Source organism: Necator americanus, chromosome IV (genome assembly GCF_031761385.1).
Source record: "Necator americanus strain Aroian chromosome IV, whole genome shotgun sequence".
Classification (NCBI taxonomy): Eukaryota; Metazoa; Nematoda; class Chromadorea; order Rhabditida; family Ancylostomatidae; genus Necator; species Necator americanus.
Window position 1 is genome coordinate 15,761,397 of NC_087374.1, and position 21,280 is coordinate 15,782,676.

Genomic DNA, 21,280 nt, shown 5'->3' on the forward strand with positions numbered 1-21,280 from the left:
TTGTTATTTTGGACGTATATTTCTATGTACCGGTTCTATGGCACGTTTCACTTCTTGGAATTGTAATGCAAATCATTGTTCGACAAATAATTGACAATTGTTAGCAATTTTTATCAAATGCCTTACGAGAAGAAATAAAGTCGTAATAGTCGGAATAAAGTCATCTACTATTCCTTGCTTCTAACATCCAGGGTGTATCTGAAACAAGAAGAAAGCAAAATTACATAGAAAGAAGAACGCCTGGGAAGCAGGAAATAATTTTGTGTCACTGAACCTTCGAGCAGATATCAACCGTCTTATTGATTTCGGAGAATTGGACAAACAGTCTAGGGACGATGTGGTCAATGAAGCGATCGCACTAAAAGCTCGACAAGAAGTGATCGATGAAAATCGGTGAGCAATCGGATCCATGGGCGCCGGTACTACTCTTCCTCAGGGGCCGAATTAAAGGCATCACCCCACGAATCAGAGGTGGTACGGATTTCAGGTGGAGTGTTCGTATACGGGATAGTAGATTATGCGGAGGGGGGTGATTCCGTCCATTTCTTCCTAATTGCCGTAAAAACAGCCCGGAAGATGCAGCGCGCGCAAGGCTAGCGCGCTCCAGTCGAACTCCTTGTGGAAAATAGTGCGCCAGAATGCCCGAAGCCGTATCTTCCTGACCGTTTTTTAGACGATTAGGAAAAATAGACGGAATCACCCCCCTCCGCATAATCTACTATCCCGTATACGAATTTTCCACCTGAAATCCGTACCACCTCAGATTCGTGGGCTGATGCCTTTAATGAAGAAGATGGAAAGAACGCATAGTAGGGTCAAAACGACATGAAACACAGCAGCTGTGTAAGCACTTGTGCTCGAAGCTGCGCGATGGAGATATCGGATGAGATCGAGGTGGGACCAAATGCGAATTGCAGCAATGAACGGTAGGGTTCTCACCCGATCCTAACCGCTACGCTCCACCGCACCGCTTCGAGTGCAACCGCTTACGCAACTGCACCGTGCTTCATTTCGTTTTGACACTAATATAGTCTCTTCCCATGTTTAACCGATAACAGCGCTTCCACGAAAAACGGAAAGGCCACCAAGGTTCCCGCTTGTTCCATGAATACGAATTCTTACGTTGAAGGTTAAATGTTTTTCTTCTTAGATAAATACTTATTCTGGACCAAAAATTGAAACTTTGCCGTCAGAGTGTACCGTTCCTTCTGGATCCCAAATATAAATAAATGTGTAAAACTACAGTAATTGCAAAGTCGCCGAGATAGTCGCAAACGGATCTCTTCAGCTCACGGATCGCATAGAGTTGGAATCTGGATGTCACTGGTTGGTCGAGCATATTCTACAAAACGGTTCATCGCATTCGCCACATGGATTATGGATGGCGATACTCACCTTGAAATATTTCTGAAGACCAGCGCACGATTTGCAACTCAGGTTACGTATCTGTGTCTTGGACAGCTTAGACATGCGGGATACTGAAAGTGTGTAAAACATATTACTAGCGAGGAACTGTGAAGATCCTACAGCAGCACTCACGGGAAGCCGAGTCACATGACTTAGTCATTTCACACAGTCCTTCAGGTGTAGGTTGTTCAAAAGTCATGTAGAGTACTGTAGGGAGATACAGCGAGACGAAATCATCACAACTTGCAGTGAAGTTAGACGGAAGGAGTTCGTGGCATGCGAATTGTTGGATACTGGCAGAGATTTTGAACTACAATAAACTGACACCATGTTTTGAATCAATTGACACCAACATGTGAGTGATTCGACACAGTTAAACACGGCTTCTCCTAGCTCGTTGTTATAGTTTTTTCAAAACGTCATGAAGGACGGACAGTTGTGCAAGCGGCTGCGTTCGAAGCATCGCGGTGGGGCGTAGCGGTTGAGATCGTGTAAGGACCATCGCTATCGCCACCCATCTCTGCAGTTCGTCATGGTCCCACCTCAATTACCACCACTGTCTCCACCGCGCCGCTTCGAGCTCAGCCGCTTGCGCAACTGTCCGTGCTTCATGTCGTTTTGACCCAATTGTATACATATACGTACAATACATGACACAAAAATTTGTCGGTATGGGAAACGGACCCTATCTTCAACAAGTCCAGTGATGGCTCCTTCGGCAGCCACTTTGCATTCCAAGCAACTCATCAAAATACTCCCAGCAGGGGTTTCAATCGTCTTAGCAGCTCCAAAGAAGGCATGGGCAGGATGGAGCGATGTCTTAGCATAGGGTCGAGTCTGAATTTAATAGAAACCTTTCACCTTAGAAAGATGTGCTTTTTAAAGGTCGCGTCAACCAGCCAGTTTTCCTATCACAACTATGGTTTTTTTTTTCTTCTCGAAAAGAGGTTCTACTGGCGATGTGCTCCCAAATCCGATGAAACGCCGATCTGCACTCCGGAGGACAACGAACGGAGGGATCGACATCACATGTAAAACTACAATTGTGCAGCGGGAAACTGGTTTTAAAAAGTGACATGACCTCACAGGAGAAAAAAAAAGAAAACAAGGGAAGTGTATGAAACAGCTTGACGACTACATTGTTTGGTAGAAGAGGTTGAAAACCTGTTGTTTTCTGACCACTGAGTCGTGGTCATACTAATTTATGACTCTGCCTGTGTTGGGCATTGACTCATCCATTTCGGGTTTTCCTTCCTGTGACTCAAGACACGTAAATGTGCAAGAATTACGAAATTTATCAAAAATAAACTAAGTGATGAATATCGACCCCATAGTTTACACGAGAATCTATCTTTGCTAAATAGTATTGCGTGGAAATATGAATAATGTATAAGAGTTTGTAGTCCGGTCAGAAAGACCTGAACCCCGGATTCTGGAAGGCTTGTGGAAGCAGCTGCGTACGTGGCGGTTGATCTGGCAGCTGCGAGCGACTCGGACTGCAGAGATGAGTGGTCCTGGCGAGGGTCCCACCTCGATCGCAGCCGCTGACTCTATTACGCCGTTTCGAACGCAGCCGCTTACGCAACTGCAGCTAGGTTCATGACCCCACTGTACTGAAGTTGAGTTAACATAAACACACTGAATGATCTGGACCTGGTTATTCTCGGTTGGGTGCCGATTGTTGTCTCATTGGAAGACCCGTGCCACTGCGCACTTAGTGCCACTCTTCCTCAGGACGTCATTCTTGTTTGAAGGTATACGAGAGTCCTATCTAAGGGGAAAAAAATGAAAGTTCCTAATATTAAAATGAGATGAGTTCAGTCCACCTCCTCAAAATGGATTCAACGTACAATTATTGGCACAACCATCTTTCAAAGCCGGATCAGGGAATCATATAAGTAAATGAGGGTGAATAAGAGACGAAGAGATATCGACTGCCTTATCCGTCACCCCAGTTCTCTGTGTGCCTATTCCGTAGGCTCATTGTCGTCTTCGTATACTTACAGAATCTCCAATTTCATGAATTTCAACAACAGCAAAGGTCGACATAAGAAATTCCAACATATCTCCAAGTTTTAAAGGCAGCATACCATGAATCTGGGGTGGTACGGATTTTAAGTGGAATATCCGTATACGGGGTCGTAGATTATGGAGACCGGGGTGGTTCCGCTCATCTCTCCCTGAATCACTGCAAGCAACCGGTCCCTGAATGCTGTTTTGTACGACGTCATCTATTGCACTCCACCATTGCACGCGTAACGTCCCTTACTGCCTATCGGGGCACTCTGAATTGATTTTCGACGAATCGCACGGATACTCCATCTGAAATCTTCACCACCTCTGATTCGTGGCTTGATTTTTGGCCTTTAACAGGAACCGGTATTTCCAGCGTTCTTGCTATGACCCCTCGTCTCATTCTTCTAATATTTTACTTTCCCCTTACGATGTTTCTTGCAACATGCAGGTAAGATTTTGTACAAACATCATAACTTCGTCCACTTTCTTAGCCGAATGTGCAAAAGGAGGCGAATCAACGGCTGAAAATAATAAGCAAAACCATAGGAATGGACATGACCACAAAGGTACGGTAAACGCTTGAATATGTCGCACGTATAAATTCTGCCACACGGCAATGACATCAAAACTGTGAAGATTCGAAAACATACATTTAGAGAATTTTATTCGTCTAAATATACATTATGCTATTATATAAAGCAAACAGTATAACTTGAGCACACGCATACAAGACAATAAGCGATTGGGTGTGAACGTAGGAACAAGAGGAACTGAAGAAAATGGAGAAAAGCGATGAATCATGAAATTTTAAAGGCGTGACAAGAAGCCCACGAATCCTACCAATTTGCGTGGAGCTCCGACACGTGGGCAGAAACCGATATCAGCACAGGCCTAAAAGTGATGGCTTCAAATTTTGTGGGTACTTTGTCTGGTATCTCAAAAAAGGAAAGCAGCATCATCCACACACCTTCTTGGGATCCTGTAACAGCGAGTCAAGCTCTTGGAACATTTCCGGAAGGAATTGCTCGACGAGCATGTCGCACTAAAAACAACGTTCTTCGTCCCAGAAATTCGCAGAAAATATAGTTACGGTACCAACCATCCCCTGATAACGAGACATGTGTTTGCAGATGTTTTGCGAAAAGAAGTCACGAATTGCTTGCTGTCTTTCCTTGTCCTCAACAAGTTCCTTCAGTTCTTTGGCAGCAAACTGGCACTCATCGCAGACCAAGTCCTTCTGAATGCATATACTACTAGTGTTCTGTACCATAACATAAACAAAAATAATAGAGGAAATAAATGAAACCTACGAAGTTGAGTTATTTCTAGTTGTTTTCATTGGTTTTTGCTTTTTATAGCTGTCTCGTCTAATACGATAATAATCGCTACGATAGCGATCCCAGTGTCTTCAGAAAGAAAAGCACAACTCTGTTTTTTGTTTCCTGTTTTTTTTTTCTTTGAAATTCCGCGATTAAAGAACGAAAAGTTAGTGAAGAACTCCTCACTTATTTCGATATTCAACTAAATGTTGTACTTTGTGATTTTCACTGCTAATTAAAGTTTTTACAGTGATTCAAAGAATGAGGACTTTTAGATCCGCCACAAAGCAAAGACAATCAGTTTCGAGGAAAAAATATGTAGAGAACGCATGGCTCAAATAATCTGAAGACAATTAATAAATGAACACCTAACAACAACTGGAACGGAAAAAACTGAAGGCGTTCGTCGCTTGTTTCATTCATTTAAAGAAGGATTTCTAATCAGTTTTCCTCAGATTTTGCAATTGCGTATTTTCCCACAAGAAATGTTGAACTCTTTTTTGTAGAACTTTGAAGGTTCCTCACCAATCCCTCGACCTTGTTCATTCCTCTCTTAGCGTACAGCAGTCCGATTCGATGGAAGGCCTCCAAACGAGAGTTGGAGCACATGTGGAACTTTTTGCAGACGCGCTCCTCATCCTTCTGAAAGAACGAGATTCAAAAGAAGGATTAATCTGACATCCTCATAGAGCTGCAAGGAACAATAATAGGAGAATATAAGATTAACGCGCGGAAATTCTCAACAAAAAAAAAAACTGAACGGCAAGTAAAAATCCACCCCAAACCCAACCCTGAGCTGTGTTCTGGGAAATTTTACAGTCGTTAATCAGTCTTCTTTCGCGACAGCAATGACCCCGTGGATGCAAATAATCGGACAAAATGACCTCGTTTTTTGCGCAATATCACGTTCGTAGATGGGTACAACGGAGTTTTTCCCTCGACGAATAGAAACTATGACGAGAAAAGCAGAGATCACTTTTTTCCTACGCTGCCAAAAGAGGTAGAGCCAATTTTAAGGACAATTCATATCCTTCATTTCTTGTATAATCGAATCAAAACGACATGAGGTCAGGTCCAGTTGCGTCCATCACATATAATTGAGGACTACAGCAGCTCCACTCAGATTCAACCGCTAAGTTGGGCCTGCGAGTGTCCAACATCAATCGAGACCACTACCTTCTCCGCGCCACTCAGAGCGCAGCCGCTTACGCAACTGCACCGAGCTTAGGTTGTTTTGACCCGACCATATGAATAGAATTCTTGCCTTGTTTCTTCGTCATGTCGCCAAATTTGCACATTTCTGATATTCGACAATTCCTTCGCAATTTTCAAAATATCCCATCATTACCTTAAAATTGTTCCAAGTGTTTTTGTCGATGACTTCACAGAAAGAGACTGCGATATCAGAAATATGCAAAAAAAAACTGTCGAAAGAACGGCTGTACGTAAACTCCTCGAGAAAAAAAATCGACATAGAGATTTCCTTTACAAGAGTTTTTACATTGTTTCGATAATGTATGAAGTAGTTGCCAATAAGTTTTACCTTATTTTTCATAGTAGTTTTACATAGTTTTGATAAAGTATGAAGTAGTGGCCAATTACAACCATGCTGACCCTTGAAAAGGAAATATGATGACCTACAGAAAATGTCTTTAAGTAATAATGTGCTGATGTGAAAAAACAAATTTCTGCTTCCGGGCAAAAGTTAGTTTTACGGTGTATGAATGAGTTTCTTTGGAAAACCGATAGGTGTCGAGGAGAGACCGTCGCTAGCTCCACTTATCTCTCCAAGTGAAGCTATCGGTGGTCCCACCTCGATCCCAACTGTTCCCATCGCGCTGCTCGCGCAACATTACAGAAGTTCATGTTTTTTTGCATCTTGAATCCGAATACACACCCACGTGAATTAGTACCGATGCGTGCAAGCAGTTCTGTGTCGCCATCTTAGCAACACAACTTGACATCGATACATCTCATTCCCCACTATCGCTAAGTTTTGATGTTCTTTTTGGACCTGCAGGTGCCAATAGTCCTCGCTCATTACTGTTATTATTACTATCACGCACAACCAGTTGTAGTTACCTTCCAAGGTGAAATCGATTATTCGTCCCTGGACGCAGTGCGGAATACTCTTACTGCGCTTAAGAATAACTAAGTAGGAAATTTACACAAAGGTGTAGCAATAACGAGAAAGGTGCACACTATGCGCTGCATAAAAGAAACAAAGAAGAGAGTAGAGATTGAGTATTTTTGAAAATGAAAATTTGGCTCAGTTTTGCTCCAAGACGACTAGAACGCTTTCGAGTACTGTTGTCGCCCAGTCAGGATGTTCCTTATCAGAGGAAACAATTCTGAGTAGATCACCACACGTCTATCGTCTTGCAATGTAAAGTCTTCCGTGATTTAGCAAAGATGACTTCTTGGACGATACTCATGGAAAACAGCTGAGTACACATCGGTATCGATAGCAGTCACCTAACGGTCCAATAACCACTTCAACAACCGTTTCCTATACTCATTAACTAGCAATGTTACAACAAATTTACGTCAGATTCAGACTCAACAACAAGTGAAATAAATTAGTGGATATCGCAATGCATGCATAACCAGCGTAAATAATTAAACTCTCATTTTTTTCTAAAAGGAAACGTACCAAGTAAGGCTCAAGCTTCTTGACAATGACGTCCAATTTCGACACAAACACTCTGCACTCGTCAACATATGAAGTCTCGTGACATAAAACATTTAACAACATCTTCAGCTCGGCCAACTTTTTAGGATCCTTAGCGGCTTCATTGAATCGATGCACTAGCTGAAACATTAAAGTGTTACTATTTCAACACCGGAAAGAGCAGTTTCTTTGGAGAATCGGGGGAAGATGATTCCATACCGACTTGCATTCGTCACATGTTGAAGTAACTTCAAACGTTCCAACTGGTTCTTTGCCGATTTTATTATGCTTTAGCATCGACTCTTTGTCGAATGCAAAGCAGGCGGCGATAACCAAGACCAAAATGAAATACTTCATTCTGAAACGTCTATGTGGATGGCTATGATAATTAAAAACGAACCAGTGAAGGAATATGACCAAGAACCTCGGAAAGAAGAATGAAAAGCGTGTAAGAATGAAAAAATGTCTAAGAAACCAGATCGATTGTTGAAGCGATGGACGAGACGATTATAGAGAAGTCATAACTTCTTGTACAATCCGAGTTCACAACAAAGAAAGGATGAAACAATCGGACAAACTGACGTAGGTGTGTGACCACAAACGCATTGTACTAGCAAGACTTTGGTTATCCGTAAGTACCTGGTTTGCATCTACAGCCTGATTTATTGAGTACTTTCGACACAAAAATTTAAGAAGTTCGGTGCACTAACGGGATTAGGCTGACGCGTGCGACATTTAACGATGAAATGCTTTGGTTCGGACTGCTATTTGTTCCTATTAGTAAAAAGTAAGAAATGCTGCGGAAAACACATGTAAAAGACTTGAAGACTCCCCTCATCCTGGACCTTACAACCTCAGCTGACAAAGGTCTGATGAATCCTTGTTTTCCTTTTGGAGAAACAAGAGAATCCTTATCACAACAATAATAAACGAGTTAAGTCGTTGACAAATCACTCGGACCTTCCAGAAGATTCGAGAGGGTGCGCAATCGATGGATAATGATGTCGGCCTGCAAACGAACGGTCTTGTGACCAGCACAGCTGTCGTTTGGCTGGCGAAGGCCCCGAGCTGACGGCCTCCAGGTGTATGGTAACTCCGGGTGTTGGGATTTTGATGCCATGTAGGCGGGGAAGCTATGACTAAGCAATTTTCTTGTTTTTTTTTCTCCTGGTGTTCGGCGTTCAGGATGTTCAGGATTCATATCGGTGGACACCAGAGTTGAGCGGAACCAAAAGACTTCCAATTAGCTCTGGCACGGATGGCGAGTGAGTCAGTGATTATAACCATCCGTAACCCCATGAACCATAAGTCCAGTGAGGTACAAGAATTCTGCTGATTGTCTCCGATCAAAGTCTTCGAACAAAAGCAGACAAACATCCCCAGGAGCGAGAAGATTCTCATCCAGGAATTTGTCTAAAATAAGCATTGCAACCAAGAGCCACTGAATATAAACGAAAGAAGAAGGGGAAATTTACTCCGCACCACCTGTACGTAGGATCTGGTGATCGCTGTGGCTGATCTGTGGTCCATTACCGACGCGTGCGATCACATGCTTGACGCGTTACGCGCGTAGGCGCTTGCGTTGCGCTGCGGTTCTAAAACGGCGTTTGAGCGACACATGGAGGTTGCAAGACCATTCCCACCAAAGAGTTGCAACGGGTTTACCTCGTCTTCAGTGGGCTCTTATTTCTGTCGGGAAAACAAGTTCCATCTTGGAGCTGGAGAAAGGAGTAAGATCTTTCGAACCATTTCGAAAGATCGAAGCGAAATCTATTAGCGTTCTGCATTTCTTTTAAAAAGTGAGCATCAATTTCCTTCTCTTTTCCCACCCCCCCCGTTTTTTCTCCGCGGCCGGGGCGGGGTGCCCCTTTAATGTATAGGACCATGATGATAGAGTAATACGGCCACAGTGAATATTTGAAAAAAGCTTCGGTGCTATAGACATTAACAAAAAACGCTTTCTAACTGTCCCATTCAAGTGATACGCGCTGAAGATCACTTCGAAGGCAGCGTATCACGAAGCTGACTTAGGGAGGAAACCTGATGGAAAACATAGAATTCAGGGTGTCGATTACGGACATAAGTGTGGTCGCGCTCAGTTTCCCCTAATCATCCTTAAAGGCATCACCCCACGAGTCTGAGGTGATACGGATTTCAGGTGGAGTATTCGTACACGGGATCGTAGATTATGGAGGATCTACGAGGCCATATAGGAACTCTCCACCTGAAATCCGTATCACTCCAGATTCGTGGAGTGATGCCTTTAAAAAACGGCACTTGTTCCCACGAGGTCACTTGGAACGCGCTGCGTCTATGAGCGAGCAGTTTTAGATCAATGTGGCCTCATTACCAGCCACACCTTAGAAGTAAAACCAATGAATAGGCTGCTGAGAGGACTAGAGCGCGTACAAGGGTACGCGTTCTAACGTGCCTCGTATGAAATAAAACGGCTCCCACACCATTTTTTAGGACGACTAGGGGGGGGGGGGGCACACTCGTTTCCGTAATCTACAACCTGAACTCTAAGTTCTACCTTGGTATTTCCGTACAACGTGACTTTCATGATACGCTGCTTTTAGAAACAATGCCACTATCGTATTCTCGTTGTTTTTTTTTTTTGTAGAAATACTATGTTCCGCAGGCAATTCCCTATGAGTCATTGAAGTGTCAACAGAATTGCAAAAACAAAATGATGATTCATGTAGAATGTGGATTTTTCGAATGATAACTCACAGTGAATTCAAATGAAAGCGTTCGAAGCAATCTTTTCATCATTCTGTAATGATATTCTGGAATATCATTACAGAATGGTGGATTTCAATGAAGACTAAGGTGTAAGTTTGAACCACAACTCTCTTCAGAGGCTTCCATAAGTTCTTATACATTCTCGACGCTAACGCACGTGGCGAGCCTGTCTGGCCGTTTTTCATCGCCAACACAACAGTTGCATGCTGCTGTTGGCAGGTTGGACAACGACCTTCGACTTTTCGATCCTTTGGTCACCTTAAGCAACGCTTAGGAGACAACAGTCTCCTTGTTTTGGGTTTTTTCTGTATAGAGCGACAAGAATGTTCGTTTTGGGATCAAAGCCCTCAGCACTAAATAAGCTGGCTAAATACTTAATATTTGATATTTGCCCAAGCGACTGAAGGAAAGATTAGGCCAAGGTGTAGAGGACAGTATGTCGGACACAGAAAATAGGTGGATTGTTGTGGGAGCGCGTGGCCGCGAGGATGGACATGAGCGGCGACGACACGTTTTGTCCCGCGATCCGGGTGGAAATTCTAATATGTGATGAAGTGAAACTTGCAGTGATGTTTTCCGCAACATAAAGTGTAAGCTAAAATTACAGTTTGAAGTAATAGTGGAAATTTTCAGTCCTTTTCCTATATGCCAGTAAGTTATGTTCTGAAAAGGCTATTCACAAAGAATGACTGCTTGCGAGTTTTTGCTGCGTTCATAGTGCCCAGCACCTAGTATGTTCACCCGGAGGACCGCGGCGCATCCGAGGCAATCCACCTGTCTCCTAACGTCATATGTACCAGAATAAAACTATGAGTTGATGTTTACTAACATTAATCAGTATGAAACTCGTAAAACAGAGATGAAAGAACAACAAACAATAATATACAAAAGTGCATCTTTCCAGCGATGTTAGAAGGCAAACAACAATCTATTGTCCGTTGCTTCGTCTCTTATCACCAAATCGCTTTCATTCATTGGATTCTCGGAGATAAAAGCAACGACACAGAAGAAAACAAAAGGTCACCGGTATTTCCTAACGATCCATCACCATACAACAGACAGGCAGAAATTTCCAAAACATTTGTGCAGTTCCTCATGAGAAATGGCACAATGTTTACGGGTAGAAGTATTTTAAATCTATTCGTAAATGACTTATTTCCAATTATTTCTCTTTGCTTTCGAATATTTGTTCGCAGCAAGTCGGTGCTGTGAGCAATTCTTTTTACGTTGTATTTCAGTCAAATAAATAACTCCCATTCCAGAACTTCGCATGAAATGCAATAAACGAAAAGAGTTTCGTCAATCACACAGAAAAAGAATCCAGGATGAAGGACGAGTGGACAGAAGAGAATCAAATTTAAATGGTTTGATATAAAAAATGACCGCCATGAGAAAGTTAAGTAAAAACATAGTAAAAAAGGCTCAATAGGCAAGGAGATATGATGAACTAATTGACTATCGGCTGATGAGATGATCTGATCTGAAAGTTAGCGACAACAGAGGCATCGGAAGCAGAACCGGAAGATGCACATTTGAGTGAAGAAGGCAAAGAAAGAGGAATTCGAATGGTATAGAAAAGCAATGTCTGCAAAAATCACAACCACAAGTTGCTGTCGGGAGATTGAATTTAAAACACCAAAAATTGAAAATGAAGTGTGAGGTCGATTGATTTAAATGCAAGAGCCTTATGCATGCGGTGCGGTACTTCGCTCGGAATTCTGAGCACACAGTAACCGGGAACACAACCGCTGGCCATTCAAAGTATGGAATATAACAGCACAGAACAGGGACAGGTGGCTAGAGACCAAAGTACATAGGCAGCAGATGTCAGCTCATATCTGAACACTCAAAATAATTGTCGCTCTTCTGTGGTGACATGATCACCTCCTGATGCGACTTTGAGGTGCGAGCGTTACCGTACCTCACGGTAGGGTCAGCTGCATTAGTGATAGATATAGGATAGTGACAAATGTTATTTGTCAAATGTGTTTTCTTACCAAAAGAACCTGCAAACGGATCACTCAACTGTATCTATACTTCGGAATCCCATCGAAAGTGAGGAGAAAATTCCATTGATGGCACTGATCACTGTTTGTTGAAGTGCCGTAAATATTCTAAGAAGAATATCCTACTGTTCGCAAACAACGCGACAGACACGGAAAAGAGGGACGAAACCACAGACCGATACCCCAGATTGACTGATGACCGTGAAGCAGTGTAATAGCGCGAATGCGATTAAAAAAACGCTGAGGTTGTAACAATTCGGTCGAAGTCGGGATGTGATCGACACGGAAATCTTAATGTTAGCTCATGTGTTCAACCCGAATTCGACGAGAAACGGTTTTTTTCACCTGTGATCTAACCTTGACCTGATAGATCGGTAGCATCCTCACCGTCGAGTTCATACCGTCAAGCGAAAGATGTAAGAAATTATTATTTCAATTATTTCTAGCACAGTGATTATTGAAAAACGCCTAGCGACGCATCTTTTCTCAATCAGCACTGAAGGAATCGAATATAAGCAACTTCCTGATTCAGTAAATGCACCAACATCAGAATTTTCCACTCGACTGTAGTTCACCAGAATGGGATGACAAAACTAGAGAAATGCGATGAAGCACAAATGCCAGAGAATGCCAGAATGGGAAAACAGCAGGTGTCTTTTAGTCTGTAGTGAGATAACCCGCTTATCACTGACACCTGGTGATTTCCCATGCTGATTACGTTCGAATAGGATGCAGCTGGGATGAAACTAGAAACAAAGGAGAAAGGACTTGGATTCTACATTCGTTGTCGAAGCAGATACGAGTCCGTAACGTTTCAGGGTCTATGGTTTGCGAGAGCGTTCAAGAGTAACGAATAAACCCTTGAAACATTTGTGATTTACACACATTCAGTTACTCTGGACATAAGTCTGAGGTGAATGAGTGAATGAATGAATGGATCCATGAATGAACGAGTGATTGAATGGATGGATGACCACCATAAAAGTAGAACTTCCACAGCAAATACGAAATGACTCCCATGGCCCTTCTTAAGTTCATTTTAAAGTTATTCTGCACGTTATTTTGTGTACGACTGCGATGGAAAACGACCGTTTCCTCTCCAACCAAATTCTTCGAATGATATCCAGTTCAACTCCGAACCGATCCGCATTCGTAAACAATCAGAATCCATAGGAGTGGGTCATATTTCCTCCGGCGGTAACCAGAACAAGAGGTAGACGTTTGCTAAGGTTAGCTCTCTTAGAAATAGAAAAGTGCTGAAAACACTGCTTGGAGAGCAGATATTCAGGATATTCAGCAGATATTCTGTCTTTTCCGGAAATGGCCAACAAGTTCGTTCATGAGAATATCGACGACTACGTCAAACTGGACAAAATCGGCGAAGGTGGAACGATGTTTTCTACGACGTTTTTGGATGTCAACCAAGACAAACAATCGACTATTAATTCAGGAACCTATGGAGTTGTATACAAAGCGGAACACAAAGAAACTCATCAGCTAGTGGCAATCAAGAAAATTCGTTTGGAATTTGAGGACGAAGTGAGCTCGGAAATGAGATTTTGAAAGGAGTAATTTTGATAAAAAGGAGATCATGGATGTGTGGTGAGAATTCTGAGGGCCAACATCTAAAAATGATGAGTTTGCAGTCAGGATGTTGGCGGCGGAACAGAGTCGACTTATAGACTGTCAACTGGGTGCATCCGCTGATCAAAAAGAACTATGAAGCAACCGTGCTCCACTGCCAAGGCAGCTGAAGGTCTCACCGCGAGAAGGGGCGTGGCTGCGGCACTACTATTGGTCTATTTCATTTACTTCGCACTGTCCCAAACCGATCTTTGATGATTGCAACTCGTTCTTGATTCAAGTAAAATTGCACCACATATGATCGTTTCGATTGTAGTATTTGGTAATTCCGCGCATATCTCGGGGAAACTATGATTTAGGGCGAAAGGAGACAGGCGACAAAACTGTGAGAACGGCCTAGGTCTCCCACCACCTCGCTTGAACACCCACTCCACTAATGCGATTGTTCATAAATGCACAGTACCAACGCAGACATTCATGTTGACTAATTTGGAGATGATTACGCGGTTGTTATTATTGTCGGCTCTAAAATTTTCTCAATCATTACTACAAGTAGATTCTTCCTCGAAACTCAGGAAAAAGATGATGATCGATACTTCGAAGATATTTTAGGGTATTCCTGCAACTGCGCTCAGGGAAATTTCTATGCTTCGTGAACTCGATCACCCAAATATCGTCAAACTAATTCGAGTCAGTATTCAGGTGAGGAACAATGCTTCACAGATGCCAGCTACTATTGTCCTCGTACCCTACATCGACTCCATCGCACTCATTTTTGGCAAAGAAAGTTTGAGGAATCAGTGGAATTTGGATGAATAGTAAGGGATCATCACAGTGGATCACCACTACGAAATTAACTCACAAAACACGATGTAATGACAGCGGTACTAATAGGTATAGATTGATTGTTGGTACTTATTGGTTCCGGTTTTGTCTTCCAGAACTTTTTTTGCGCATTAATTGTGCTTGAAGAAAGCAAACGAAATCTGACAATGAACTCCCTTAGTTCGCAGGTTCATTGAGGTTGTTCGATTTTCCCGTGAGGAAGCGCATCATCGATTTGCTCTCAAAGCACATTTTATGGAAAAAAGAGGCGTCTGAAGGGTGCGAATGCATAGAAATGCTCGCCCAGAGTAGAAATGAGTGAGATAAATTGAATGTAGCGCGAGCCACGAAGACATTTTAGTCTGAGCTAATTTTGCTCAACTAACAGAGAATTCTAGAACTATCCGAGAACTAAGAAGTGAAAAGAAGCAGCTCCATTTCATTTCAGCAACAGCAAACTGAAATGAATAGAAATAAATGTAGATATGAAGTCCCTGGATACCAATGGTGAGAAATGGGCCTCAGGGTCTGCCATCGATAATGGCAAGCACTGTCGGCGACGGTTTGCTTCGCCTGGGCAGCCGCGATGCGCGTTCGATTCGCGCATGGCAGAGGACGGGGAATCGCGAAAACACCGCGGGGTCCCCCAGGTGAAGGAAGCTACTGCCAACCATGGAAAGGTTGTCCACCTGTAGCCTACAGAAGCACACATAGGTAATAGTGACGTCATCGCAAGGAATGAAGCTCCTATGGGTGCACCTCGCACCAAAACCCACCCGGGACCGTCATGGATGTCCTGAAAATGAAATGAGTTGAAAGCTTGGGAGTAGCGCTCAGGTTATTTATTACACAAATGTTTGGCAGAAATCCGCCCCATCGCAGGAAAGATATGACCTTGTACACTTCACTTCCGTCACTATGTTGCGATATCTCCTCTGAATCGATAGGCGCAGTCTAACGAGTTTATAATAAAACATCCCACAAGGAGATTGATTGAAAAAAACAGAATGAGACCAGAAGTAACGGGCTCAAGAACAGCCAAAATGGGCTCTGAAATTGAAGGTAGCATAACGCGAAATAGTCTATGTTGAGATTTCTCTGGAAGAAATGAAAATAAGAACGTAAGTTACGGGTAACAGCGCCACCATGCTCAATTCCCCCTAACCGTCATGAAGCAACCTCCTGTACAAATTTTCCCACGAGGAATCATCCCTTACAACGCCACTTTCGTTGCATTCTATCCTATTCCTATTACTTCTATCCTATTCGAGTAAAACAGAGGACAGTCTGCTGAGGGTACCGGAAGGCACTCGAATAGGCTGCTGAAGAAACCTTATCGATTATCGCAAGCCTGCTCGCAAACTCAGCGCGTAGACAGGAGCGACGCGTTAAAATTTGCCTTGTAGGAAAATTCGTACAAGACGGCCGTTTCCCGCGAAGTTTTCCAGGACAGTTGGGGAAACTGAGCGTAAGCACGTTAATACTCGTAATCTACTTCTCCAATTCTTTCTTTTCTTGGAGAGATCACAACACCCTCAGTTTAGTGTAGTATCCTGTCTTCGTGGGTGTAGTGTTCGGTTGTAGCGGTTAGAGGTTCCGCTTCCTGCACGATCGATCGGAGGTTCGAATCCGCCCTACTGCTCACCAGGCCTTTCATCCCTCCGGGGTCGATAGATTGGTACCAGACTTTTCTGGGAGGATAAAAACATTGGCGTGACACATCGGCTAGCAAGTCACTGTATGGGCCAGTTACACGTTCGTGAACCTCAAACGATTCTGAATTGAAGTGAACGTAGGGGCGCATCTCAAGCGGATTAATTAACGCCCGAAACTTTATCCCTTATCCGTTATCCTGCATTGAAGTTGTACTGCTGGAGGAGCACAATGCTGTAGGATTGCCTCATTAGTAGTCTGCAGATTCCTACCTGCAACTGATCCCACTGTAAACGAACGCACCAAAAGGACAGGAAAGTGACCGAGGATTCTTGGGACAAGTAAAGTCTACCTGGGCTATATTTACAGTGGACGAACGTTATTTTGTCTTTCAAAAATTTTCTAACTAATGTTTGTTCTTCAGGAAAGTCGCCTCTATCTCATTTTTGAATTTGTCATGATGGATCTTCGAAAATTTCTTGACCTTCTTCCGGACGAAGGCTATGTACCACCTCTTACAGTACAGCGTATTGCTTTTCAAGTAAGTAGTTATCCAAAGAAATATTATTGGCCCAAAGCACAATCAGGTCGAGCTGAAGCCTGGTACAGTTTCGGTGGGCGGTTGCTCTTGAAATAGTGCGATGAAAACTTGCGATTGAGGCGGGACCCTAGTTGCTGCAATCAGGCTGCGGAAATCAGTAGGAAAACACCTCAATCGTGGCCGCTTAAGCAACTGCAACCAGTCTTCAGGTCGCTTTGTTAGTTGCTCTACTTCCTTCGGTTCTTAGACTTGTCAAGCGATCTGCTTCATGCATCAGCGCCGTATCGTCCATCGGGACTTGAAACCGCAAAATCTTCTCGTCGATGAGAACGGTATCATTAAAGTTGCTGATTTTGGACTGTCCCGGTCGGTAAACGTACCAATTCGGGTTTATACTCATGAGGTAAGGATGAACTGATCTTGAAGGTGTGGGTGTTTGGAAAGGTCACTGTGGTAAGATCTTATGCAGAACATCCAGTGACTTCTCGTGCACCTAAGGAAAGAACGGGAAATACATTACTACCAGGTGGTTACCCTTTGGTACCGAGCCCCAGAAGTCCTCCTTGGAGCGAACCGTTACGCTGCAGCTATAGACGTTTGGGCAATTGGTTGTATTCTTTCGGAAGTCGTTCAGAAAACACCGCTATTCAGAGGCGATTCGGAAATTGACCAACTTTTTCGAATTTTTAGGTGGGATTTGACTTTTTTCATCGATGAGGATCTGTTCCCTGGCCGGCTTTGTACTCACGTTTTGATCGCTCTCGTAGTATCATTGTAGGCTTCTCGGTACGCCAACCGAAAAACAATGGCAAGGAGTTACGGCGTTGCCGCAATTCAAATCAAGATTCCCTAAATGGAAGGCGAGTCGGATTGAAGAACAACTACGACCACATGCGGACAACCGACTGATCAATCTGATCGAAGTAATCGATATTTCTAGGCGATAATCTGACGAACCTTACCAGATATTTCGAATACAGGCGATGCTTCGGTACGATCCAGCGCAACGTATTTCGATGAGAAGTGCATTATATCATCCATATTTCTACGATGTAAGTTGTATTTTTTAAGACAAACTTAGTTCAATGTTAGTTGTTAGTTGAATTGTAGACAATTTTAATTAATTAATTGCAATTGCAGGTAGACACCAGTACTGTGCCTGCGGGCAACTACCGTGGAGAACTAATTATTAGTTGAAAAAATCTCAAATTGAATGGTGCAGATGGTATAAACGTAGATAGATAAATAACATCAATGTTCTTATAAATGTTTTAATGAATGTTGATTTCGACTGCGTTGTGGATTTCGTTGTAAAAAGACGAAACAAGTCAAAGACGAAAAGGAAACGCCTCTACAAATAAACGAAGCGAGGAACAACGATGTCAAGAATCTCCAAGTCCTCTCTTCTTGAAACCTCGGCATCTGGAAGTGTATTTATGTTTTCTTGTTATGCCAACGAGATTTAGGTAAAACTTTTTTATTGGCCTGACGTTCCGACAAACTAGTCTTTTTCAAAGGCCTGAAAATGGTTCGAAGTCTTTGATACCATGCATAAAAACCACCACAAAATCATTAAGAACGCGGTGGTTTACCAACCCCGCTAGTCGGTGAAACTGGTCAGTTGTTTTCCTTTTAAGGTCTTGCGTGGTGTACTTGGGACAATATCGAGGCTTGGCGAGGAGAAAGGAGTAGTTTGATGGGATATGCATGGGATCGAAGACCTCGAACCATTCTCAGGCCTTTCAAAAAGACGGGTTTGTCCAAACGTCAGGCCAATAAAAAAGTTTCACCTAAACCTCGTTGGCATAACAAGAAAACATAAACGTTGTTAAGACACTGTGCGCTTCCCTATAAATCAGAGCAACGGCACAAAGCAGAACTTCTGGCTAAGAACTTCTTAACAGTCCCATTTTTTTTCCATGATACGATTTTATTGCTTTATTATAGTAATCACCTGCATGACCTTTTCCCGTCGAACTTTGTTTGAGCCGACGTTAGCAAATCAAAACAGCAATATTTCCATTTGTCAAAATCACGTGTGAGAGTTGCTCGTCCGCCAACGACGTTCCGATAGCTATTTTGATAAGTAGTTAGTTATGTGATCTATAAGAGAACAGAACTGATTGTCTCGCAAAGAACAACGAACATTAGGTCTGTACGTTAAAGGCATAACCCCACGAATCTGAGGTGGTACGGATTTCAGGTGGAGTATTCGTATACGGGATAGTACATTAAGGGGAGAGAGGTGATTCTGTCCATTTCTTCCTAATTGCCGTAAAAAACGACCCGGAAGATGCGGCGCGTGCACAAGGCTGGCGCGCTCCAGTCGAACTCCTTGTAGAAAATAGTGCGCCAGAACCCCCGAGGCCGCATCTTTCGGGCCGTTTTTTACGGCAATTAGAAAGAAATGGACGTACCCCCCCCCCTCTCCATAGTCTCCCATCCCGTATATAAATACTCCACCTGAAATCTGCACCACCTCAGATTCGTGGGGTGATGCCTTTAAACCTCTGGCTATTCATCTGTAACCTCTGACCACTACATGCACTCGCCCCTTGTACAGTAATAAGACCGTAAATTTGTACTTAGGTTAGATGGGTGTGACTTGAGCTGACGAAATAACCAGAATGGCGACCATCTCAGCTTCAATCACACGCGGATGCCGCCGCTTGCAAGCGTCCACCAGAATTTAAACTCTACTTCTGCTCATACGATATTACGGCAAGCCCACGTTTTGAATTCCACCTGACAAGCGGAAAAGCTTAAAGCCCGTGAGGAGTCAGAAAGAGATCAAGACAAATGCAAAATCGAAATAGAACGATTCTTTTCCGAATGTAAATGAAGGGGCCTTTTTAAAACTGGACAACCTGCAGGGAACATAATAAACTGTTTAATCTTATGAATACAATAACCGTCTCTTAACAACGGGAAGAACAAATGTGAGGTCCACATTGGAAACCCTAGTATGTCTTTACTGCTATTCGTTTCCATTTGCTTTGGCACACAATAGAGTCTGATAGGAAAAGGAGAAAGATCCTGCCAGCCAAGAGAAACCGTCCACCATCTTTGTCTCTGTGGCGAGAAGGGATTAGCAACCGCTGTACGGTTTTCGTCTCTGGAAGAAAATCGTCCGCATTTTCTACTAACTGTACTGTCGAACATGTCCACTGTACACTTCCAACACAATCTTTGCAGTTATTCAAAAATCTCATCTCTTAATCACCAGTCATCTAAATCAATCTCTCTAGAGGGTTCGTAAGTCTCTGTGTTCAATTCTTGTGAAATCCCAATGAATTCTATTCTCATACGTAAATTATCGCAATGTTTGCAAATGTGTTGGGTAAGAGTTTGAAGGTCCGGTTTTGTGCCACCTTTGGTAAGCATAGCGATGGTTATAAGGTACCAAAGGGTTCTCTACCCGTACTAGATGAGCCGAGTTCTTGCGGAAGGTTAATTGATGAGGAGATTTTGTTGCGGTTGTTTAGATATAAAACTGAACCTGATTCCAATTTGACCACTAACCACAAAGAGGGGAATGAATTACCTTAGAAACCTTTATCAAAGCTTGAGCAGCCTATGGCTTTATTTCTTTGTGTTTGATTTAACGCCCTTCTATCTGTACGTCGAAGCTGTCCCTAGTTGTTCTTTCTTTGCAATATCAGTGACAACTACTTTCCATGTTCTTCTCTTCTCTAAAGGAATAACTCAATGCATCAAAGCCAATGTTCTTTGCCATTTCATTCAATCTAACATTGAAGGTCCACGTTTGGACGAAAGCCAGGGACCATTTTACAACATTTCAATATTCTTTCCCATGAAAGATTCAAAGAAAGCGATTTCAAATCTAGTATGTGACCTAAAAAATTTAGCTTGTGGATGGGCATCCAGGAACGCTTTTCGTTGGCTATTAGGGAGCCGACATTATCAAGGTATTTTCTAACAACTTGGACGTACTCTTTGCACCTGTGTGCAGAATCTGCCCAAATTACGTCATCATCTAGATAGACAGCAATACTTATCCCTTGAGATCGCCATTTAGCTAATAAAGGTCTCGTTAGTTTTGTAAACACCATTGGCACAGTCGATAGACTGAAAGGTAATAACGAAAGGAAGTATCCCCCCCTCCATTTAAAACCAAGAAACTTAGGCTAGGGTTGAATCTTTAAGTAATGGTAAACTGATTTAAGATCGAAATTTGCTATAAAGCCTCCTCTAGGTAACAAAGGAAGAGCTTTTGCAAAGTCCTCGAATTTTATGTTATTCTTTTCCAAGCACCTATTCAGTGATGAGAGATCTAGAATCAAACGCAGTTTCTTCCCTTTAGCTACCAAAAGAGTATTCACTCTTATGGAATGTATGAACTGAAAATCTACCTTAGGAATGATAGCCCGGCCTGGTTGCTCCTTATGTCGAAGTCGTCGGAAGCCCATTCCATCAGGGGAGTAAGAATACCGAGCGGAGATAATCACCATTCTGGCTATTTTGGCAGCTCAAGTTAGGTTGCGTAAGCGAC

The 21,280-nt window shown here is 42.9% G+C and overlaps 2 protein-coding genes across 3 annotated transcripts; one reads left to right on the forward strand and one right to left on the reverse strand.

Moving 5' to 3' along the window:
- Positions 1 to 180: 180 nt before the first annotated feature.
- Positions 181 to 8,533, reverse strand: RB195_001429 (uncharacterized protein; the record flags this gene model as incomplete). 2 transcript variants are annotated; one of them, XM_064198193.1, is made up of 15 exons in its annotated part: positions 181 to 198; positions 275 to 358; positions 1,244 to 1,342; positions 1,396 to 1,478; positions 1,540 to 1,717; positions 2,092 to 2,244; positions 4,264 to 4,314; positions 4,391 to 4,465; positions 4,523 to 4,660; positions 5,268 to 5,384; positions 7,396 to 7,554; positions 7,633 to 7,771; positions 7,996 to 8,052; positions 8,124 to 8,187; positions 8,374 to 8,533. In XM_064198193.1, the coding sequence occupies 15 exons, from the start codon at positions 8,531 to 8,533 to the stop codon at positions 181 to 183; spliced, it is 1,575 nt and encodes a 524-aa protein (XP_064054074.1). The 2 variants fall into 2 exon arrangements, with proteins under 2 accessions (XP_064054074.1, XP_013293845.2); XM_013438391.2 differs by lacking the exons at positions 7,996 to 8,052; positions 8,124 to 8,187; positions 8,374 to 8,533 and having other exon boundaries at positions 7,633 to 7,770.
- A 4,951-nt stretch (positions 8,534 to 13,484) lies between these two features.
- RB195_001430 (uncharacterized protein) lies at positions 13,485 to 17,964 on the forward strand (the record flags this gene model as incomplete). The annotated part of the gene is made up of 9 exons (XM_064198194.1): positions 13,485 to 13,548; positions 13,615 to 13,703; positions 14,361 to 14,450; positions 16,651 to 16,767; positions 17,015 to 17,170; positions 17,294 to 17,457; positions 17,546 to 17,690; positions 17,748 to 17,819; positions 17,908 to 17,964. The coding sequence occupies 9 exons, from the start codon at positions 13,485 to 13,487 to the stop codon at positions 17,962 to 17,964; spliced, it is 954 nt and encodes a 317-aa protein (XP_064054075.1).
- Positions 17,965 to 21,280: the final 3,316 nt, after the last annotated feature.